This window comes from Trematosphaeria pertusa, assembly GCF_010094035.1.
Source record: "Trematosphaeria pertusa strain CBS 122368 unplaced genomic scaffold BU26scaffold_18, whole genome shotgun sequence".
Lineage (NCBI taxonomy): Eukaryota > Fungi > Ascomycota > Dothideomycetes > Pleosporales > Trematosphaeriaceae > Trematosphaeria > Trematosphaeria pertusa.
This window is the reverse complement of record NW_022987229.1, coordinates 200,907-223,025: the sequence shown is the minus strand read 5'-3', so window position 1 is coordinate 223,025 and position 22,119 is coordinate 200,907. Positions and strand designations below refer to the sequence as shown.

General features: G+C 53.4%; 9 protein-coding genes and 1 non-coding gene across 10 annotated transcripts; 4 read left to right on the top strand and 6 right to left on the bottom strand.

Annotated features, from left to right (window-relative positions):
- Positions 1 to 107: 107 nt before the first annotated feature.
- Positions 108 to 205, top strand: BU26DRAFT_t61. Its single transcript has one exon. It is a non-coding gene; the product is annotated as a tRNA-Glu (tRNA).
- A 392-nt stretch (positions 206 to 597) lies between these two features.
- On the bottom strand, positions 598 to 1,690 carry BU26DRAFT_609641 (NAD(P)-binding protein). Its single transcript, XM_033835937.1, has 2 exons — positions 1,327 to 1,690; positions 598 to 1,267 (listed from the first exon to the last, which is right to left on the bottom strand). Exons 1-2 carry the CDS (start codon positions 1,610 to 1,612, stop codon positions 738 to 740), a joined length of 816 nt encoding a protein of 271 aa, XP_033677915.1. The 5' UTR covers positions 1,613 to 1,690; the 3' UTR covers positions 598 to 737.
- Positions 1,691 to 2,432: 742 nt separating this feature from the next.
- BU26DRAFT_555069 (uncharacterized protein) lies at positions 2,433 to 3,543 on the bottom strand (the record flags this gene model as incomplete). The annotated part of the gene is made up of 8 exons (XM_033832303.1): positions 2,433 to 2,624; positions 2,675 to 2,737; positions 2,791 to 2,844; positions 2,898 to 2,945; positions 2,995 to 3,072; positions 3,127 to 3,246; positions 3,300 to 3,406; positions 3,509 to 3,543. The coding sequence occupies 8 exons, from the start codon at positions 3,541 to 3,543 to the stop codon at positions 2,566 to 2,568; spliced, it is 564 nt and encodes a 187-aa protein (XP_033677914.1). The 3' UTR covers positions 2,433 to 2,565.
- A 2,698-nt stretch (positions 3,544 to 6,241) lies between these two features.
- Positions 6,242 to 7,104, bottom strand: BU26DRAFT_523907 (uncharacterized protein). The gene has a single exon (XM_033830163.1). It carries the CDS (start codon positions 6,996 to 6,998, stop codon positions 6,657 to 6,659), a length of 342 nt encoding a protein of 113 aa, XP_033677913.1. The 5' UTR covers positions 6,999 to 7,104; the 3' UTR covers positions 6,242 to 6,656.
- Positions 7,105 to 7,458: 354 nt separating this feature from the next.
- On the bottom strand, positions 7,459 to 9,340 carry BU26DRAFT_523906 (uncharacterized protein). Its single transcript, XM_033830162.1, has one exon. The coding sequence runs from the start codon at positions 8,929 to 8,931 to the stop codon at positions 7,681 to 7,683; it is 1,251 nt and encodes a 416-aa protein (XP_033677912.1). The 5' UTR covers positions 8,932 to 9,340; the 3' UTR covers positions 7,459 to 7,680.
- Positions 9,341 to 10,000: 660 nt separating this feature from the next.
- Positions 10,001 to 15,034, top strand: BU26DRAFT_609638 (ABC bile acid transporter-like protein). The gene is made up of 5 exons (XM_033835936.1): positions 10,001 to 10,228; positions 10,281 to 10,589; positions 10,635 to 11,148; positions 11,204 to 13,647; positions 13,705 to 15,034. The coding sequence occupies exons 1-5, from the start codon at positions 10,142 to 10,144 to the stop codon at positions 14,827 to 14,829; spliced, it is 4,479 nt and encodes a 1,492-aa protein (XP_033677911.1). The 5' UTR covers positions 10,001 to 10,141; the 3' UTR covers positions 14,830 to 15,034.
- Positions 15,015 to 16,457, bottom strand: BU26DRAFT_120952 (uncharacterized protein). The gene is made up of 2 exons (XM_033819525.1): positions 15,969 to 16,457; positions 15,015 to 15,870 (listed from the first exon to the last, which is right to left on the bottom strand). The coding sequence occupies exons 1-2, from the start codon at positions 16,294 to 16,296 to the stop codon at positions 15,200 to 15,202; spliced, it is 999 nt and encodes a 332-aa protein (XP_033677910.1). The 5' UTR covers positions 16,297 to 16,457; the 3' UTR covers positions 15,015 to 15,199.
- A 342-nt stretch (positions 16,458 to 16,799) lies between these two features.
- Positions 16,800 to 18,059, bottom strand: BU26DRAFT_437569 (leucine aminopeptidase 1; the record flags this gene model as incomplete). The annotated part of the gene is made up of 2 exons (XM_033824244.1): positions 16,800 to 17,783; positions 17,871 to 18,059. 2 exons carry the CDS (start codon positions 18,057 to 18,059, stop codon positions 16,800 to 16,802), a joined length of 1,173 nt encoding a protein of 390 aa, XP_033677909.1.
- A 712-nt stretch (positions 18,060 to 18,771) lies between these two features.
- On the top strand, positions 18,772 to 19,777 carry BU26DRAFT_120949 (uncharacterized protein). Its single transcript, XM_033819524.1, has one exon. The coding sequence runs from the start codon at positions 18,869 to 18,871 to the stop codon at positions 19,556 to 19,558; it is 690 nt and encodes a 229-aa protein (XP_033677908.1). The 5' UTR covers positions 18,772 to 18,868; the 3' UTR covers positions 19,559 to 19,777.
- Positions 19,778 to 20,137: 360 nt separating this feature from the next.
- On the top strand, positions 20,138 to 21,232 carry BU26DRAFT_570331 (uncharacterized protein; the record flags this gene model as incomplete). Its single annotated transcript, XM_033833996.1, has 3 exons — positions 20,138 to 20,373; positions 20,441 to 20,712; positions 20,778 to 21,232. 3 exons carry the CDS (start codon positions 20,138 to 20,140, stop codon positions 21,230 to 21,232), a joined length of 963 nt encoding a protein of 320 aa, XP_033677907.1.
- Between the last annotated feature and the right edge of the window lie 887 nt (positions 21,233 to 22,119).

The following is a 22,119-nucleotide window of genomic DNA, read 5'->3' as shown; positions in this document are numbered from 1 at the left end:
CACCACGAGCGCCAACACTCCGATACGCTTGGCAATCACATTTGGAAGTTTAAATGTATATATAATTTCTATTTGGAGAGGTTTCTCAACAATTTGAAGCAATTCAATCCGATATGGTCTAGTGGCTAGGATTTGCCGCTCTCATAGAGAGTCAGTTCACTCCCGTAGTGCCGGCAAGGCCCGGGTTCGATTCCCGGTGTCGGAAACGTTTCTTTTTGCCATTCGTTTTGACATTGCGAGTGATTAGGAGGAGTCTGGGTGATTTTTAGGCCGTTCGATGCGGTCTCGGTGATTGGGAGAACATTGAAACCGACGTATTTCTTTTACTTACAGACTACATATGTTTTATTTGATCTACAATCTGTAGCGCATCAAAATTCGCCGTGATTTGGTTGTGCGAGCATCAAGATATTGCGCACTGTTCCGGTTGAGCTGGGGGAGAATTGGGTGGGCACGAGCGGCATACCTGCAAAGCGGAAGTTTCATTAATGGGTTCCAAGCAAAGTCACATCCTTGGTGCATCCTCAATCAGCAAAAGTTCCTGCGTATGTCTGAAAATGTCACTGCTGAAAGATTGCGCACGGAGAGCCATATTTTACGTGCTAGGAAAACGATGCGCGACTGCCTCCGAGAATTTTCACTCAAGAGAGGAATTAGCTCTACATTATTGATCGAAGGCCCAGGGCATTATCCTTTTGAGCTTACGTTCCTTCTCCGCTCCGCCCGTGGCTAGACTATTACCAAGGCTGAATTCCATCCCGGTTGATGACATTCCCAGCATCCTCATCTCTCTTTCCCTCCACCACGTCCTTGATGAAGTTCCCGCCAAGGCTGGGATCTCCTGCACCCATTTTCTTCAAATGGTCGGCGCCTATGCTGCCGAGCCCGGTAGCCAAAAACCCAGGGCTGATACACCAGACCTTCGCTCCGTCCTCCTTGAGCATCCTCGCCCAGTCCAGCATCATCATGTTGAGCGCCGCCTTGGAGCTACGATACGCGATCATGCTGGGCACAGGCGGTTTCGGCCAGCCCGCTGGGACAGGCCGCCCCGCCAAGGCGGAATTTGCACCTCCGGAGCAAGTGGTGAGCGAGGAGAGGCCCGAGGTTACGAACAGGAGACGTGGGTGTGCGGATTTGAGGAGCAGGGGAGCGAATTTGTAGGTGAAGACTTGGGTGGAGGTTACGTTGAGGGAGTAGGTGTGGTCCCAGGCTTCGCGGATGCCGGCAGCGCCGGGTTTCTCATTCATGACAGGGTCGAATGCGGCACCTTTGTGTGCAGGTTAGTATCTTGTGGATGGATGGAAGGATTTAGATTCGAAGGCTTACCTGCGTTGTTGATGAGTGCGTCGACCTTTCCGTACTTCGACTCCACCTCCTTGAAGGCATTCTCGACGGACGCATCGTCTTCAATGTCGATTTGTAGAGGTACAATCTCTGATTTCGATTTGGGGACCTCGGATTGGATCTTGGCTATGGCGTCCTTTGCCTTCTCCACAGAGCGGCTTCCCATCAGGATGGTGTGCGCATTCGACGAGGCATAGATCGCTTTGCAGGTTTCCCAGCCAATACCTGTGTTTCCACCTGTGGTGAAGACGACACTCATTTCGGCCATTGTGGAAGCTTAAATATGGTGAAGCTGGCGATAAAAGCAAGTGGAAAGAACCCTGGAAGGAAGGAGTAGAGAGGTACGGCGGGCTCGGCAAGGCGGCTTATATACCTCCAGAAAGATCAAAAACATACTATGCATAGCCTTGCGGCTCCGTTTGGAGTTACTCGAAGTTAATAGGGTACCCTGCCTTATGGCCGTAAGGATTGGAAGGATCATGCACGAGAGAGCTTAACTCCGGGCTCACAAGCTTTCTCCGAGCCATTCTAAGTTGACGACGCATACATCCGTGGATGATTCTGGCTAGGCAACGATCCTCCAGCCTCGTTTCTGAAGGTCTCGGGCCCGAAACGCGTCGTACAATGACGCCGCAAGGATGCATACGCGCGAAACGAGGCGTGAGATGAACCGGCCATTGTATGGAAGAGAAATATCTGTCTAGGTAAGCAGAGATCAATGGGAGAAGGGATGTAAACAAACTCACTTTGTCCTGGCACTCTACTATTAGGGTAGCTAGCTTTGAGCGGTTGAAGTTTTGATGCTCCCGGATCGGAGTTGGCGGGCCCCGATATATCCAAACTACCACAGCATTATCTTTGGAACGCCAAGGCCAGGCCACTGTAATAGAGATAGAAGCGTCCCGGTGGAATTCATGTTGCTTTCTACGGTCTGCAATAGGTATCGATGTGAGCGGGGCAGCAGAGACGATTGGTACACAGACTCAACACTAGCCACACAAGCCACAATCTGTGGCGCCGACTACCCCCGTAGGTGGAAGGCACCGGAAGCAAGCATATCGATAGAATGCACGGATATTTTCAATTCTCAGCTCTGCAAGATAAACGAATGACTACATCTCCAAATCTCCTATCCCCAGAGAAAAGACATCCAGAACGCAAGCAGTCAACACCCCAGCGTGAGCGAAGGTGCTCTCCTACATACAGTTGAGTCGCGTTGATCTACTCCTCGTCATCCGGAGTACCGGTGGGCATAGGCGGCGTGCCAGAACCGGGGAAGCCTTTTAATTCGTTAGCTCAGTCGGTCCGGTCTTGCTGGGGTTGAACTTACCACCACTGGGACGAGGACCGCGGGAGAAGCTGCCAGTTGGGCGAGGGCCACGGCTGAAACCGCCTGTTGGTTATTAGCCTCTGTGTTATTGCGTGTTCTTGGTTGCTTGTACTAACCGGAGGGGAGACCGGAGGGGAGGCCAGTAGGGCGAGGACCACGGCTGAAGCCACCTGATCAATATTAGTCTCTGTATGACGTTGCGTTCTTGTTCGATTGTACTGACCGGTGGGGAATCCCGATGGAAGATCGGTAGGGAAACCGGACGGGAGACCTGTTCATGGTAAGTTACGGAGTTGTGTGAGTGGCAGACCGAAACGAACCCGTGAAGGCGGGCCTGCTGCGAGTAGGCTCCTGGCGCTCTTCAATATCCTCGGGCTCTCCAGTCGGGACCGGAAGGCCTGGGTCTCGTCAGCTATTGAATTACGGCCTCGGTCTAGAAGGTGTATAGTTACCGGATGGGCGAACGCGCGAGTGAGAAGGGCGAGGTTCACCGCTCGGGCGAGCTCCACCGCTTGGACGTCCACCGCTGGGGCGTGCCCCAGTGGGCATAGGAAGACCGCTAGGAAGGCCGGCTTCGCAACGAATTAGCTCCAGCGGCAATATTGTACAGTGGATGATGACGAACTCGGGCGCGGCCTCTCGGAGTGGGCAGGGCGGCTTCCGGACGGCCTTGGGCCGCGGGATGGGACAGCACCCGTGGGCTCAACCTGAGCCACTGGGACGGCAAAGGCGCTGCAGCGAGGAGTCAGCAAGTATTTCAGCTAACATGATAGCGTTGACAGCTTCGAAATGGTGTGTTTGCATATCGGTAGAGCAGTGCAGGGTGAAACGTACCCGGCGGCCAACAGAGCGAGGAGGATGATCTTCATTTTGAAAGTTGGGATGGCTTGCAAAGAGCAATTGATGGAACGATTGGCAGACAAGTATGATCGGTCTTCGGTGTCTCTGGAAAATGACCTTGAGCATGCACGAGGCTGCTCTTTATACAGTTTACTGGCTCACACGTCGGGCACTGATGTCGTGACTCTCATCGAACGAGCCGTCTGATCAATCTCCTTCTTTTCGCCATGATCAAGGGTCATGTTGGGGTTCCGGTTGAACTCCCCGTGAAGCCGTTGAACCCATCGTGAACAGCAATTAACGGCGTAATTTGTTCTCCCTTGAGAAACAAGCGCTGGTATTGCGGCGGCGAGGCTCAAAATTCTTTCGGAAGTTTCCGTTTAAAAGGGAAGGGGTCATCGCATCCTAACTGGTGGTGAATCTCCGATGGCGCTCCGCATTCTTGCATCATTAAGGGGTCGTGCGGGGAGCGTTGCTAGCGCAGGAAACGCTGCGTATGCCAGGCAGCGTTCTCCAGGGTCGGAGAATAGGAAGTTAAGGCTAAGCTTTGCATCTGACTATAAGCTTTGCGTCAAACCACAACCAGGGTCTTCGCTCAGAGAGAAAGTCGAGCTTGCCCAGAGTTTTACTTCACCCGGCCGACGGTGTGGGCCAAATATTACCTGGAATGGGCCTCCAAGGTTGCGGAACGAGAATCGAACGCGCGTAGTCATCAAATTATCTCGGCGTTGTATCGAACTAACCTGGAATTGCGTAATTGCTTCCGATTGCTCACCCGCACCGCAACTCCGTGACATCTGACTGATTTCATGCGCTGGAGAGCATGGGGCTCTTTTCTCCTAAGACATCTGGATGGCGGTTGTAGATGAATGACCCCGAGAGCACTTGGAAAAGGAAGTGTTCAGTAGTGGTCGTCATGGCCTGGAGATAGGCGCTCTATGGGAAGTTGGTGGACAACGAAACATCTAGAAGAGTTAGCATACGTAGCGGAGGTGACGTCTAAGCGAGAGCAATTGGTGGAGTGAAATCCCACTCACCAAAACCCTACGTTGCACGAAGCAATTCTTATCCTTGCTGTGATGCCAGGTCCAGAACAATGTCGCCGCATGTATTTGGGCGAGATCGTCGAAAAGCCTGGAGAGCCTGGAAATGAGATGATCTTGCTGAAGCTTTTTTTGGCCCGGTTTTACAGAAGTGATATGGTGGCGAAACGCGGAGAAGTTCAATATGGAGTACAGTCAAGCTCATCTGGCAGAAACGGGCGCTAATCTGGCGAAAGTGTGCCGGGATTCCCATTGGCTGACCCCGCAAAAGTTTCCGGACGTTGTACCACAGTGCTCAGAAATGGCCCGTGTCTGAGACGATTCGCTTCCGGAAAAGTAGTAAATAGGCATATGCTCCGATGCATTGGCCTTGGTGTACGCGTAAGATCCTAATGAGCAAAGTCAGCAAGTTCTGTGTATAGGGAAAATGATCCTCTTTAACCGCGCGAATAGAAGACGGCCCCAGTGCTTGGGTTTATGACAGCATGAGGCGAGATCTAAATGCGCTAGAGGTTTTATTTTCGAACCCGCCAGACTGGAAATGGTGGCGCCCGGTTTGACAGAGGGATGAGTTACCTGTTCAGGAAGTCCAAGCAAAATCAGCGCCGGGTTGAAGTGGAGATAAATTATTCGATTTGGATCGCGATCATTGGAATAATAAGTTTTTTAACTTATTGGACAGCGATTTGGGTGCGGTTGTTGGGACTACACCATGTGACAGCTTCCAAAGTTCAACACTCCTAGGGCAGGAACGCTAACGAGCGAGCGCTCCCTCAAATTCTTGGAACGCTCTCGTATGGAGACGAGGTTCATTGCGTCACCCTGTTATAAACTCTTGAAACCCACCCTTTGAGAATTTCCTCCAGTCGGTCGGCCGGAGGAGCATTTTCAATGTCCCTAGCACTGTTCTGCTAATTCCGTATGTCTGGTCGTTGGCATTCTTCTTAAGGCAAAGAACCCTGCTAAACAACATTCACCGTCCGGCCATAAATAGTTCTGGTTGCAGGGTCCAATCAATCTTGTATCTGTAATGTAACGTAGGTTGAAGCTCAAGCACCGCAATGTGTGCTGAAGCTCTTCGTGGTCCTTGGCGGTTTGGAATCTGAGCGTTTGGGCTTTCTCCGCGGTCACGAGGACTATCATCCTCTATCAAGTTAATATCCTGGCCCAGGGGCCTTCCAATCACGCGTTGTGGTGCCAGACCGAGTCTTTGGGGGTCACACACGTAGTGGTCGGAGGGGACTACAAGAGCCGAGAGAAATGTATCCATAGCAATTCTCTGCTTTTCGGCCGCGCGTTTGCATCCAAGTAACTGTCAGGTATATTGTTCGTTGCAGTCGCTCCACGAGAGGGGATGGGGGGGTTCTCCAGCCATTCGAATCTGCTCAAGACTTTCCACTGCCTCAGCTCGAGGCCCGACGGCGTCAATCCAGGCTTTCTATTCCTTCTGGGCTGAGAATTCTAAGCCATACCTCTTCCGCATAGATATGTCCCATGTCTTTATCCATGATTGACTGCTTACTTAGACGTGAAAAAGCGGAAGGCCTCCTGAAAGAGAATTTCTCGTTTTCGTTGCGAACCCTCGCGCGGACAAGCCGATCCGTCAGGTAAAACGTCAGCCACGGCCAATAGCTCGGCAAATAGCTGCCACATGTTTGTTCGATAGTTGAAACGTATCTGGTAGCAAAATTTGTAAGGTTAGGAGCCTTGATAGATGATACCGCGACTGTGGGGACATTGCGAATTTACTTATATAGCAGAACCTCTCCCAGATGCGACACAGCCATACGTGCGAGCGCTCCTGTTCGCAACCATAGCCATGATTGGTTCTACAGATTTACGCGGTCTTTGGAACCCAGAAAAATTGCGGGAGAGATGGAGCGATTCTTCAAATTTGCGCCGCCGGAAATTGGAAGTTGTGGATGCGTTCAGGGGAAGTGTGTCACAGGAAGTGATAAGGGGATGGCTGTGCCGTTACAACGACTATCTTAGGCCTTCGAGGTGGAGTGGTGAGTCGTATGGTTTGCGGGAGCGTGGTCATTACTGTGCGCCAATATTCCCTAGGCATACTCGCCGTGCCGCATCCTACTGGGCGTTTCTCACTGCGGGATGCCACCTGGCGTGATATCACAGCCCACCCAGTCCACCCCTGGATCTTTCCGAATCGCATCCAGCAAGGTATCATCCACGGCTTCGTAAGAATATACAACCCGGCCGGGATACATGCCGTCGAAGGAATATTGCACGTAGGGTGTCATGTCTGTACCCACGACGTGGCTGTGGTGCTTGAAAGAATGACCTGGGAAAAGATAGATGAAGAAGGCTTCTGGGACGACCGAGAAACCTTCTTCGAGGTTGTCGCAAAAACGTATCGGTGCCTTGTGTGTGCACGTAGAGTTGGCGAGAGGGATTTGGTTCTCTGTCGGGTAATAGGCTGCCATGGCGAGAATGGTGATCGTTGCCAGTACTTTGCGCATTGCCTTGGATGTCGTGAGCCAGACTCTGCGAAAGATGCCACAGTAGCTTTGGCTTAAGGGGATATTCTCAACGTTGAGGAAGGAATTCGAAGCGGTGAGGCGTGAAGAGGTAGTGCTGGGGGATGAGGCGCTTACCTAGCACACACAAGCTAGCCAATCGCACCTGCATGGCTACCCCACGCCCGCAACCGAGTAGCACTCCCGCTTCACGCTCGATGGACGTCAATGTCTACTTGCGAAAGCAAGGCTAGAAAGGCGCAAGCCATTCCCTCAAACGTCACGGCCAGGGTATAAAAAACTTACTGCTAATTACTTATAAGCAAGACCAGCTGGGACTGTACTGATGCCGACCCACTCTGCAGCGGTGGTACAGGGAAGGGCAGAATGCTAACTTGGCATAGAGCACCCTTCGCGTCGAGATTTCCTCCTATTGACCATGGATAGCCCTGAAAATTCCTGGTCTTTACTAGCTCCCTAGATTTCCTACTCAATCCATGCCTTGGATTCCAAACGTGGGATAGCGTGTTATACTGATGGCTTTTGCGCAGGCTTGTCGTCCGTATATCTAGTTCAATGGGATCATCTAAATTGGCGACGCAAGGCTATGAAGATGTGTAGGTAAAAGCTAACTGCTCAAATTGACCTCTCATCGTTCTCTCGATGCTTTGGGTGGCGCGGCCGGACACACTTGAGCGGAGATGCTAACCCAAGCACACGCAAAAAAAGAGAGTAGAACGAGAAAAGAAATGGCATCCCCAAGGACCGAAAACACGACCACCCACGCGAACACGTTAGATACTTGCCAGGAAAACTTCCACAGGAAGGGCCAGATTGGATGGCTTTCGGTAACTCCCACGTAATGTTGGCAATGGTCGATGAGAGAAGGCGCCAGAACAACGCGAGCCCAATGCTCCCACCTATTGTCATGATCCAAGCTATCCGTTGCCTGGATTAGCTTCCGTTTCGAGATTAGATGTCGCCATATAGCCTTCAATTTCCCGGCGGTGTTGTAAGGTCGTTGTTCCATGAACCCCACCCATCTCTTAACCGTCGCGACAGCTAGGGCTGCGTCGACTTCGTGCCACTCTCTGTGCTCTGTGGCGCATCTGGAACACCAATACGGCCGACACAAATGCCACAGATCACCGTGTACCAGATGCTCTGCTCGCGCATAGTTCTGCACCTCTTCGGAAACGTACACTCGTTCGACCCTGACTCCGCACTGGCGCTCAATTTGCTGCAGACGCAGCGCCGAGTTCATGGTCGCTCCGATTTTCAGGAGATGCGGGCGTTCCGGGTCTCGGATAACATAAACAACTCCCTTCCTATCATTTGGAGTCATGTCTTTGCAGACCCTTCGTCGCAGTTCCTCGTGTACTTGTTGAGCGGTCTTCATAATCGCCAGCGGCGAGGTTGCGCCATTGTCGCCGGGGTTTGACCCACTCCGTGACGAAGCAACCGGAGGGTAATCGGTCGAATCGAGTGACGCTTGTCTTCCCCCAAAGAGGTTCGGAGGTTGCTGCCGTCGTCGGTGTGGTCTTCGAATGGGGCTTCCATAGCTTTGAACAGGTCTTCTAGTACGATTATGTCGAGTGTCGGATACGGATCGTCTGTTGACCGTTGGTCGGTGGTTCCCAGGCAAAGGCGAGATAAAACTCAAGGGTAGATCCATTACCGCCTGCGGATTCAATGCATTTCCTTCATTGCTTTGTGGTGTCGGACCGATGGATGCAGATAGAGCGTGGTCGGCAGGAAAAGCTCCGATTACATTTGGGGTGCTTGAATGGGATATCGTTGCGCTGCCTTCCAAAGGTCGTGAGGATGGCGTCGGCGATGAGAATCCTCGTGAGAGTAGAGTATGGCCCGAGCGGGGTGGAGGAGAAGTCGAAGAGCCCATTCCTAAGATCTCAGATTGTTACGACGAGGAGAATAAGACTTTGATGTATTAAACAAGATAGAGAAAGAGGGCTGTAGTTAACGGCGAATGCTTTCTTCGCGGGATATATATGCTTCCTAAGGTACATCAGCATGAATCGAAACTTGACTGCGGCGTGAGGCGGTGCGAATGATGAATGCTGTGCCGCACCCTAGGATGTCGGCGCTACATCCGCATTCTGAATGTTGCAGCCTCGTCAACGCCATTCGGAGACCTGATTGAGCAACTCGAGCGCAACAGCCACAATCCGCAGGGGGTTGACTTATCGCTTGTCGGGGATAGATTGTGTGGACGAACATGGGGGGCCGGATATTCTTGGAAGAGCGCGCATAGCATGAAACGAGAGAGACAAAAGTGACCTAGCCTTTAGGGTACGTGTGTGATGAGCTCTAGGAGCGAGCGAAAGTCTCATGTCGTATGGCTCCTCAGCGGATCGCGTGATGACCTCTAAGGTTTTGCTGCTGTTTCGCGCGCGGCAACATGAGGAGCCCCTGCAGTTCAAGGTGGAACCACAACGCTCTGTGCGCTACAGTATTGGGCATTCGTGCAGCGCAGGCAAAAGGATCCCGAAGGCTGGAGGAGTATACGAATAATGACTAGGCTCTCGGCTGGTGATCTCTTGTCGTGGTCGTCGATTGTGCGCGACACGAGGAATCAGGCAGCAGAGGTGACTCTGAACGGCGAGCGACAAGCTGAAAGGATGATGGTAAAGAGCGTGGCCCCCAATAAGTCTCATAGAACGCGGATGAAACTACTTCCAGGGGTGTGGATCCTTCCGCATCGCCTGCCGAAGAACGCCAGAACGGGGAGCTGACCGCTCGGAAGAACGAGGCCAGGGTAGCAAGGAGTCATGGGGAGATTGCAGAGCACCATCTGATGCTGTGGCAGTGAATTGACGATGAGGGTCGATGGAGGATCTTCCGCACCAATGTTGAGGAAGAAAGGCCGGTTCGCGCTAGGGCGAAACGAGTAAGCGCCTCTCGATTAATTTCGCCGGCGAACTCACCGACTTCTCCTCCCTCCCGCCTCTCGCCAACCGCTGGTGCCTAACAACTTCGGATCATTCAAATAAAAGACTACATGATACCGGAGGTCGGGTCAAACCTGGATCAATTGGAACTGCGGTGGAAGGAGGTCCTTTCGAGATAGCTTAGCAGGGCGCCACTTCGCTATGGCGTCCTCTCAGATTTCGATATCCCCAAAGCCATGGAGTATGGCCCAAGACACTCCGCCCTTGGCTCAATGTCATAAGATATGGGTATTTATGCTTGGAACTAGATAAACAAAAATCGATCGCTAACAGATAAAAGGACCCCCGAGCTGCTCGCTTTTCCCCATGCTTTCTCCCATTTATTACAGCACTGCCGGCAATTCTGGGCGCTCTGATATTGCTAGCCTACTCTTTTCAAATTTTAGATGCCTATCGACCGAGATGGACGAAGCCATTCGTCGAGGAAGAAAAAGAGAGCCCGGACGAACTTGCCCCCACCTTCTCTCAACGACCACTATCCGCGCCCTATGGGTTACTCCTCGTATCAATGATTGGCCTCACGTTGCAGATAGTCACTATATTCGTCCCATATGTCCAACTTACTGCTATCTACCCCACCATTGCCTGGGTATGGATGCCTATCCTATCTTCGAGCATCCGCTAACAGTAGTAGGCGATCGCTATTGGTATCATTGTCGTTGACCGTCCCAGATCAGCGCCGCTCTCTTTGCTGATACTGTTCACCGGACTTCTTCTAGCACAGCTAGTTGTGCTTTCTCACACCCAAGCCTCGTTAGCTGCGAAAGACATACCACTGGTCTTAGCACCAGCGGCAGCTCTATTCGGCATATTTGTCATCTTAAACATGCCTCTCCGCGATTCAAGTCTGCCGAATGACGAAATCAGTCCGGTTTATACTGCGCCGACGGTCAAGCTACGAACTCCTGAAGACAACTTGACTCCGTGGCAATACATGACCGTTTCCTGGATGGCTCCGCTGATACGAAAGGGAATCACAAGGAAGATGGACGATGAGGACGTCTGGGATCTAGGATACGAGTTCAAGCACGCCAGACTTCACGGCGCATTTCGGACATTGCAGGGTTCCGTGACAAGAAGACTTCTCCAAGCCAATGGAATGGATCTGATACGCACCACGGCACTCGCGCTGGTTCAGTTAATTTCAAGTATGATTAGTCCCTCTACGGTCCTATCCCGATTGTTGACCTTTTACGTTTCTAGCGCTTTTAACGCCTGTATTACTGCAGCAGCTCCTAGCGTCGATGAAGGATCCAGAATCTCGTAACGCTACTATCACCTACGCATTGCTTTCCCTAGTCCTTCGAATGCTCTCCACTCAGTGCAGCGTATTCAATCTGTGGTACCAGCGAAGGGCTTACGAACGATCAAGGGGCGAAATGATCACCATGCTCTACGAAAAGACGTTGAACAGGAAGATCCTCGGTGCCAAACAGGAGCCGAAAGAAGAAGAGCAAGCTAACGGCCAAGCGGAAAATGACACGAACGAACATACGAACGGCGACGTCAACGGCTCGGCGCCGCCAACCAAAGGCCGACCTAAAGGCTTTCGAGTACTTTTGAAGAAGCTGTATGCATTGGCCCCCTCGCTCTTCATGATAAATGCAAAAAAAGAAGCCAGGAAGCAGGACGCCGCATCCATGGGCAAGATTCTGAATTTGATGCGAAACGACGTCTACGAAGTGTCACAGAGATTTTGGGAATTCTCCGACATTATCACCAAACCGACTGGTGCTATCTTTGCTATCCTTCTAATCTGGAGGATGCTCGGCTGGTCCTGCCTGCTCGGTGTGCTCGCACTCGTGGCCACGCAATCCATCAATGTGCTCATTGCACGTTATGAGGTCTACTTCGAAAAGAAGCGCAGAGTGGCGACCGACGAGAAGCTGCAGCGGACGAACCAATTCATTGAATCGATTCGACACCTCCGCTGGTATGGTTGGCAAGAAGCGTGGTTGGAAGGCATCCTCGAATCCCGCCAGAAAGAGCTACATCTCCGTGTCGTACAGATCATCTTCAACACCAGTTTAGCATTCATTCTACGATTTGGCTCGGGTCTTTTCCCCGCAGTAGCCTTTTACGCGTTTACCAAGCTGGCTGGCAAGCCACTGCACGTTGATCTTATCTTCCCGGCTATTGATCTCTTCCACCTCCTGGAGTCATACCTGCGAGCGCTACCACAGCTGATTACGACGCTCCTAAATGCTTATGTTGCTATGGGCCGCATTGAGGACTTCATGAAGGAGCCGGATAAGGAGGAAACGGACGTGGTTCCAGAAGGGACCGCGGAGCTTAGCCTGCAGGATGCATCTTTTGCATGGCCTGGTGTGGATAAGAACGTATTGGAGGACATCACCCTATCCTTTCCACCTGGTCTCACGATCATCTACGGAGAAGTTGCTTCCGGCAAAACTGCCCTATTGCAAGCTCTTCTGGGAGAATTGGACAGGACGGACGGGGAATTTATTCGCCCTGACGAAGTTATCGGATATTGTGCCCAGACACCTTGGCTGCAGAGCATGAGTATTCGCGATAACATCCTGTTCTCCTACCCGTACGAGGAAGCCCGCTACAAGCAAGTCCTAGATGCTTGTGCCCTAGTTCCCGACATGGCTGAGTTCAAACATGGCGATCTTTCCAATATTGGCGAGAACGGTATCGGGCTATCTGGCGGTCAGAAGGCTCGAGTAGCACTCGCTAGAGCCGTCTACAGCAAGTCTAAAGTGCTCTTCCTAGACGATCCTTTATCAGCGCTTGACCATCAAACCGCTGAGTACATCGTACAGAAGCTGCTCGCGGGCCCGCTCCTCGCAGGAAGAACGACAGTACTAGTCACCCATCGCACGGAGCTCTGCCATGGCCTCGCGAAGCAGTGGGTCGAGCTCAACAAGGGCAGGGCTACAATTCACGAACCACATCCCGACGAAGAAAATGCACTCAAGCGTGCCCAGACGCAGGAATCAATTTCAGAAGAAGAAGCCAAAAAGCGAGAAGAGGAGCAAGCAGCAGCCATTCCAGACAAATTCATCGAAGACGAGCACCGTGCGACGGGCGCCGTGAAACTGCGCGTCTACTGGCGCTACATCAAAGCTGGGACCCTATACTGGTGGGCCATCTCCATTGTTGTTATGGCCGGTTTCCGGGTGGTCGACATCGCCGAGACGTGGTTTATCAAAGCCTGGGGTGAGGGCTATGACTTCGACGACCCGAGAGGAATGTTCCACTTCTTGCCTCCGCCCGCGCAGGACGTTATACCTTGGCTTGTCACGTTCTTCCTCTTCGTGACAGGCACAGCTGTTCTCTTCTGGTGGACGAACCTCATCATGTTCGGCGTCGGCTACCATGCCGCAAAGAACATCTTCAAGGAAGCAGTGACTCGGGTCGCGCATGCTACGTTTCGCTTCTACGACGTCACGCCTGTTGGGCGATTGATGAATAGACTTACTTCGGATATGAATACGATAGACGGGCATCTCAGCATGATGTTCACCATCTTTGCTTGGACAATCATTGGATGGGTATCCAGCATTGTCGTCATCCTAGCCTCAGCTCCTGCATTTCTGGCTTTTGGCCTTGTCCTCTGCGCTGGTTTTGTCTACAATTTCTACCGCTTCCTGCCGACTTCGCAGACTTTGAGACGCTTAGAGGTAGGTCTCCGAAATATTACCTCGCTCATGATCCGCACACTGACGACACTGGTTTAGATGGTATCCCTCTCCCCTTTAATGTCCAACTTCGGCGCCCTCGTCGAAGGCCTCACCACTGTCCGCGCCTTCTCCGCACAGCCCCGCTTCCAAGCCCGCGTTATCGAAGTCGTCGACAACTTCCAGAAGAACGACCATTTCTACTGGTCGCTGCAAGCCTGGCTCTCCTTCCGCTTCTCTTCCCTCTCTGCTAGCGCTACCCTTGTCATGACGCTCATCGCGATATACATGGGTATCACGCCTGGCCTTACAGCCTTCGTGCTCGTTACCGCGAGTAGGTTTGTTATGCACACGGACAACATGTGCAGGATTTACGGACAGTTGGAAATGGACTTTACGAGCGTGGAGCGCGTAGTTGAGCTATTGGATCTGGAAACTGAAGCACCAGGTGTCGTTGATCCGCCTGCTTACTGGCCCACATACTCCGGCGACATCGTCTTCGAAGACGTAACCCTGCGTTACGCACCGAACCTCGAGCCCGCCCTTCAAAACATCTCCCTGCGCATACCCGCGGGTAGCCACACCGCAGTCATCGGACGCACGGGGTCCGGAAAATCGACGCTAGTGCTCTCCCTCCTGGCTACCATCACGCCTGAGAGCGGACGGATACTGATCGACGGCGTTGATATTTCGACGGTGAACAAGCAAGCCCTCCGCAACCGCGTAACCTTCCTCGCCCAAGAACCCGTCCTCTTCCCCGGCAGCATGCGGAAGAATCTCGACCCGCTCTCCGAATACAGCGACGCCGCCTGCGAAGCCGTGCTCTCCAAAATCGCCGGCAACCACAACTGGACGCTGTCCACCACCATCGAAGGCGGCGGCAAAGGCCTCTCGCAAGGTCAGCGGCAGCTCGTCGGTCTCGCGCGCGCTATGCTTCGTCGCTCGCCGGTGCTCATCATGGACGAAGCGACCGCGAGTATCGATTTCGAGACCGCGCAGAGGATTCAAAGTGTGCTGAGAGAGGAGATGAGGGAGAGCACCGTGATTACGATTGCGCATCGGTTAGAGGCGGTGAGGAATGCAGAGTATTGCGTTGTGCTGGGCAAGGGAAAGGTGGTGAGGAGTGGGAGGGCGAGTGATATGTTGAGGGAGGGGAGTGAGTTAAGGGGGATGTTGGCGCAGTAGAGGAGGGGCAGAGACAAAAACAAGATTGACCAGGCGTTGGTTTCAAGGCGTTTTGGGAGACATCGCGCCGCGTTTATTGGAAAGGCGTCCTAGGAAAACATTGGTTTGGCGTGCGAGGTACATTATATACGTATGAGGGTCCGTCTCTTTGTATATGCTTGTCTAGCTATGCAGATGCAACGCAATGCTCATGCAAACCACGCGCAACGACTGTCTAAAGAAAATGCCGACCACGCCGTAGCTGTGCGGTGTACACATAAGCGCACACATACTCAAACAAACCAAAGACAAGATTCCCGAAGGATAAATCGGATAACTGGAAAAGTAGCTCCGTCTCATCTTGAGCCGCCTGACAATCAGAGAAACGAGCTCAGACCAGACCGTAAAGAGGCCGCGGCAGAGGAGCACAAACACTCTTCCGTCCCGTCCTCATCTTCACATCCTTGAGCCCGATATATGCTTCCCTCCTCGCCGGATCGCCCACCGTAACCGACCACGTCTTGAGCCCATAGTACACCCCAATATGATGCACAAGCCACCTCCCAAAGCAGCCTCCGTGGTCATCCTCCGGCGTCTCAAACAGCATGAGCTCCTTCTTCGTCTCCCCACTACTGCCCGTCGGACTCCTCAAATCGCTCATCTTGCCATTCCGGCCCACGAAGACAATCTCGTCATCGCTCGAGTCCGGATCCGCAGGTAGCCCGTCCATCTCCGCCCGGCGCTCCTTCTCCTCCCACTCCGCGACGAAGCGCCGCACCTCGCCCTCCAAATCCATGAGCAGGCCCTTCGCGCCGCGGCTCCGCTTGAGCTTCTCGCGCAGCTCTTTGGGCACGACGCCAGGCGTTGTGGGCTTCTTGGCCGTGGTCTTGGGCCCGGCTTTCGCGGCGGCGACGGCGGCTTTGCGCTCTGTGTGCTGGCGCGAGAGACCCGCGTCCCAGAGCGGCGCGAGGTAGTACGGGACGTGGTGGACGGGGTGGGTGGGGCGGATTTCCCAGTCGCGGGGCTGGGGCGGTTCGACGTAGGGGTTGTTGAGGAGGCGATCTGGGGATATTAAATCAACGGGGGATTTGTAGGGATGGGGTGCTGAGTGTGCGGTGCTTGCGCAGCGCTGGGGAGGCGGGCAGTGGTGGAGAGCGTACCGTTCTCCCATCGTAGTCTGCGCTTGCTGCCCTCCTTGCCCTTGAGCAGGGCTTCGCGCCGCTTCAGGCTGTCGCGTCGAAGCGGCTCCTTTCTCTTGTAGTAACCGCCCTCTTTGGCCGCGGCGGCGGCGGGGACGGGACGCGCAGCTGGAGCAGCGGAGGGCGCGACGTCATCGAGTGGGATGTGCAGGCTGACGGTGGTGCCATGAACATTGTCCCCAGGCGCAGAGATAATCACAGTGCTCATAGCAGCCGTCGCTTGCTCGGTCCATGCCTCGATGTCGATGGGCTGCGTGCCTGGAGGGGCTTGCTCGCTGTGGATAGCCATGGTCGCAGGGGTGGCGATCGCGGGGGAGCCGAACCGGTGGAGCTAGATGCGAGAGAGGACCTGCGCTGCAGGAAGAAGAAGCCCCGGGTAGAGCGCCGGGAGGAAGACTAGATGAAGAGCAATGCCTGCGGGAAGGGAGAGAGTGTTGGGGTGGAGGAAGCAAGATAAAGCTCCGCGATACCATGCTCGGCTAGCTCGTGGGCCAATCAGGAGCCATCGTGGGGTCTGCGGGTCATACTGCTGGAGTCACACCTCGGTGACCGCGTTTGGTAGTCTCCGCGGCATTGCAGCGGGACAAGCTGAGCTGCAGCTGACGACAGGCTCCCGTTTGCGAAAACTGAAGAGGGATGACTCCTGCGATCGTATTCCCCGTTGCAACGCTGTACAGTACAAAAATGCTTCTCATCCATGTGTATCCGTTACCCTATACACTGTACCCAAGACCAGTCAGGTATCCTAGCCCTACATCCATATCCAAGAACCATCCCGATGCCATAAAAGAGTTACTTAAACTCTGCAAACGCAAGCTCGTACGCCAACCCCAGCGTCAACCTCGCATGCTGCAGCATGTGGTCGAAGCTCAGATACTCAATCTTGTCCTCCGTCGTATGAATCTTGTTGTCAGAATACTTAAAGTCTGACTCAATGACGAAGGCGGAAGGGTACCCGGCCTTGGAAGCGCTAGCATGATCCGAGCAGGCGTAGCCGCACTTTGTCAGAATGTACGGGATCTCGCAGTAGTCCGTGATGACCTCTTTGATGAACTCGGTCAGGCCGGGGTCGACGTAGTCGGTGATGACTCCAACGCTCTCAGGCTCGCCTGCGTCGATGGTCTTCTGAACGTAGCCAGTCATGTCCTGCTGCAGCATGGCTTTGACATCTCTGCCCGCCTTCTCGTATGACTGGAAGATTGCTTGCGAGCCGAGCAGGCCACCTTCTTCGGCGCTGTACCAGTGGAACTCGACAGTGTTTGCGGCCTTGCCCTTGAGGATCTTGTCGGATTGGAGAAGCACGCGAAGAGCTTCCAGGATCGTCACGGTTCCGCTTCCGTCATCGTCGGCGCCAGGCGCAGCGAGGAGCGAGGGGAGGAACAGGTTGATGCTGTCTTGGTGTGCGCCAATCACGACCGTCTTCTCGCTCTTCCCGGGAATCGTGGCGATGATTGATGACTGGCCCCACGGATGCGAGAAAGCCTTCACCGAGGCGCCATGTTCGATCGCGCCAGCATCCGCCAACGTTTTGTTGACCTGCTCGAGCAGCCACGCAGAGGACTGCGCTCCGTATTGCGACTTATAATACCGAGTATGGAAGGAGGTAAACTTTTCGAGGTGCTTCCGCATGTTCTTCTTCTCGAGCTTCTTGAGCAGCGGCACGATGCTCTCATTCTGTGCGGTCTTCGAGGGGAATTTCACGCTTCGAGCGCCGAACTTGCTGTTCAAGACGCCGAGGTCTGGGGTGTGGGTAATGTCGAAGAAGTTGATGCCTTCCTGTAGGGTGTTAGCAGCGAGCTCACGTCGGGCGAAATCAGAGCGGAAGGTGTGAAGCTCGAGAGAATCGCATTGAAGGGAACATACCCTTCGAAGTGCCCACTTCTCGTCCTCGGTAATCCATTTCGTCTCTCCCGGCGCCAGCTCGATGAGGTACTCGTCCGCTTCCTCGATGGTCAGCTGCGGCTCCTTAATCACGACCTGTGGATCTTTCGGGTGATGGATAGCTGCAGCCAGCGCAGCGGCGCACAGTGGGAGGAACAGAGAGGACTTCATGCTGGTTATGGATGTTTGGTGAAGCTGCTGGTGAGGTGTGCTGCTGCTGTTTGACGCCTGAGGGTTGGCGCAGTGATCGGAGATAGCGGGGTTTAGCTCGTCCTGAAGGGGAAAAGCGCGTTTCACCGAAAGATGGCCATCTTCTTCTGAATGCTTTATCTGCATTGCATAACGCGCAGTCAGAGGTCAATTACTCAGACTCTGGCGGAGTCAAGAGAGGATGCTGAGGACTCGAGCGTAAGTATGACTGGCGTCAAGTATTTAAGAACCTCTTCCGGAGCTTCAACCTTTCTCTCTTCATTCTCATTCACTTGCACCGCAGAACTACATACTGAAAGAAACACCCATATATCCACATCAGCCGACCCTCATATCAGATGCCCGGACATCGTACCACGGCTGACAGCGCATGCTGTGCACGAGAAAATGAGCTCGGAGGAATATCATTTTCTATACTCTTTCCACAGCGCACTCTATGGCCCCATTGGGGGCAAGGACAAGCCGGTGTGCACTCCTGAGCGCCTGGACATGATCCACAGCCAATACAAAGAGCTCATGAAAGACGGGAAGACCACAATGCACGATTTGGACAGACATCCTATCCACGTCTCGCATTGGAGAGATAAGATGACTGGAACGTGGACCCTTAGCTTCCAGCGGAAACAATCTTTCGCCACCATAGAGCTCCACTATCGCGACATTATCTGCATTCGTTATCAAGGCGTACTGGAGATATCATCGGCCCGAGGCTTCCAGTTGGATGCAGCTCGTCCCTTCCAAAACGCATCGCACCGGAGGATTACGAAACTATGCTTCGCCTCCAATGCCGCTGCCTCTTCTATTTCGATGTTCGATTCTACACCGGAGATATCCTCAGGTGCTCCCTCAAAGCAATCACACCGTCCATTGAAGAAAGCATAAAAGCTTGGAACGACAGCGAGGTGCAAGGGCATTTAGAGAACTGGTTCCAACAGAGCGGCAAGAGAAGCCCTGAAGTCACAAAAATCGTCTGCTTCGGAGCTGGCAACATCGTCTCGCAACAGTCTCCAAAAGCTAAGCCCAAGCTTCGTCAAAGAGCCCTTATGCAGCACCTGGCGGCCTGCACCATTGCTACAGCCTTAGGAAAAGCGCAAGCTAGTAATCATCAGAATCCCAACAAAATCAAGATCTATGCCCAGGATCCGGAGTACACGCTCACCTGCGACGAGGTTCTGGCACATCTGGATCCTCCTATCGAGGTTGTGGACCTCACGACCGTCGACGGCATGAAACTCATTGATAGGAACACGTTCGTTCTTACGGATTACTCTTGCTCTCCCATAGTCGAAGCTGCAATCGATCTCGCACCTCCCGCCGGTATTTTAGGTCCCGAGATGACGGTCAATCCCGAGAGTGTTTGGGTGCGAGACAGACCAGCGGAGGAAAATTGGAGCGGGGACGCTACCCTGGGTGGGCTTCTGATCGAGAGTTCCAGTACCGCGGAGCCTGCCACCTATTGAATGTCGAACATCCTGTCTGGTTTGGCTTCAAGAGAGAGCCCTTGCGCTTGAAGACGAGATCGGTCTGGGCACCGGGTAACGCCGAGGATTCATTTGACGACGATGATGGGTCGATGGTTCCTACTGTGCTTATGCTGAGGAAAGAGTAGAAATCGGTGTATTTAATGTACCAAATGGTCCTGGTCCTCCTAGCTATGGCACTTTAATACATCTTCTGGACAATTCCCTAGGCCTTCGTGCAGGAGCGTAACTTCATATCAAATTAAGGTCCTGACCTCATGCCGCGCAAAGAAGGTTGATCAACCCGACATCCACTGAAAATGCAGAATTCTGATTAAACACCGCGCCCGCCTAGAATTTGGTGAAGTCAAGTCAGCCCGGGCAGCTGTGGCTCCGCTATTGGTGGGTTCTTGTCGAGCTGCAGCCACACGGCGAAGCCACTTTACACAAATGTGTCAACCCGAGTTTCCAGCCTCATTGAAGCTTTCGTCATTCTTTTACTGATATTCATGTGCGCGTTGTTTTTATTTGATTGTGGAACCGAACAGTGACCTACCAATACCACAAGGACCTGGCCGAATGGAGTGCACTGCGCTTGACGTGCACGACGCGGCTCCAGCCCCAAAAGCGAGAAAGAGGAAGAGACAGGACGAGGACAGCGACGATGGGAACGGCGAGGCCGCTACAGAGGAAGGGAACGCGCACCACGAAGCTGAAAAACCGGGATTACGATGTCCGTTCTACATGCGCACTCCGGGCGCGCATCGTCGAGACGCATGCCAGATTAAGTCGTACAAGACGATGGGGCGGCTCAAGTACGTCTCATGCTGCCGTCACAGCTCGAGTCGAACCTACTGTAGTAGTAGTACTAACCATGCTAAGACAGCATCTCGATCGCGTACACACTAAACCACTGCAATGCGACCGTTGCTGGCAAGATATGGAATCATTCGAAGCGTATGCAAAACACATCCAATCAGACCCGATCTGCACCAAGGCCAAGCAGCCCTCCGACGACGACCGCATTTGCAAGCAGAAACTGCGCCGCTTGAACCTCAACCAGACGCCCTTTTGCCAGGCGAAGAACGTGGAGGAAAAGTGGGCGATTTTGTACAAGCAGCTCTTTCCCGAAGAAGAGCATGTCCCTTTACCATGTAAGTAGAGCACAAGAAGTGACTTCACCCAAACATCAGGACGCGGTGGACTCATACTTTCTTAGATGGAGAAATGGCACCTAGCGCAGCCGAGGAGCGGTACTTTGCTCAAATCCTCGAGAAACAACTTCTAACAGACTTTGGCCACGTCATACGCCGCTTCCCGAAAACCTACATTCCCCGCGTCATCAAGAAATGCCGGCAGGAAGCTCGCAACGCCGTACAAAAGAAAGCTCGGAACGCCGACTCTATCATCTACAGCTACAGCGAATCATCCCCGTCGCATGACCTTGGTCTAACAGTCCAGCAAGAGCGCGCAAGCCCGGCGAATTTCCATTGTCAGCCTGCGGGCTCGCCTGGCGGAGCGCGGGTCGACGACGGCAGAACAACGCCACCACCACCCGCGATGCCGGGGTTGCCAAATGCGGATGCATGGGATTTCGGGGATTGGCCTGCAGAAGAAGGTCAGAACTTCTTCGACGATCAATGGGATATAAGCTTCGGGACCGAGGGAGGATGAGGGTCCCGGACTGCTTATCACATTGTTCGCGAAACATTCACACCTCGGTGCCCAGCCCGAGCGGAAGCAAGACGAGCTCGCCATATCAAGCGCTGCTAGGCCGGTCGACATCAAGTATACGTGCAACATCATCCGCCTTTCCCATCCGGTCGATTTGCGCGAGCACCTGCTGGATACGCCGTGCTCGTGCTGAAGAACGCTCGACTGCGTCCTCCAGATGCAGGAGGCAAGAAGCGTTGTCCGGCTCTTGAAGATATCGTTGGAGTGGCAGAGAGGCTTTGGCTGGACCGTCACGTCGGCAGCATGCCTTGTTTGTCTCGGTACTATTTCGAGTTAGTGGTCCGCTCGCTGTGGCATTATGTGACGTAGCGTACCTATGGCTCAATGGAGCTGGGTTCGCCTTCATTTGATAGTCTGGGACCGGAAGTCCCATGATTGAAGTTGGCTCTTGGGCAGAATCGGTTGGAAGCAGAGGCTGTGATTGGAAGGAAGGGAACTCTCAGTCTTCTAACTCCGACTGTCTTCGCATCACTGTCATGAGCTGCAAGAGCTGGGGCAAAGACCAGCGTCGCAGCTTATTTATATTAGGGTCGCTCTACACTCATTTTCGTTGCCTTAACATCTTTTGCACGACACTCAATGTGTATATAATCTATTGAGATCTTTGACACTGGTGGAACTTCGAATTGGAGGGTCGCGATTATGAGCATAGCACAACTGTGCTGTGTGGCGTTCATAATTCTCCGATTGGAGCTCCGACGCGTGGGGAGGATGTTCACCTGTATGCCGCAGCGTCCCTAACTCTGCTGTATTCGAACGCAGACTGGGGTGTCTAGAGGCGGGACGCGGCTATTTTAAGTTGCTGTGATCGGTCGAGGCTCACCCTG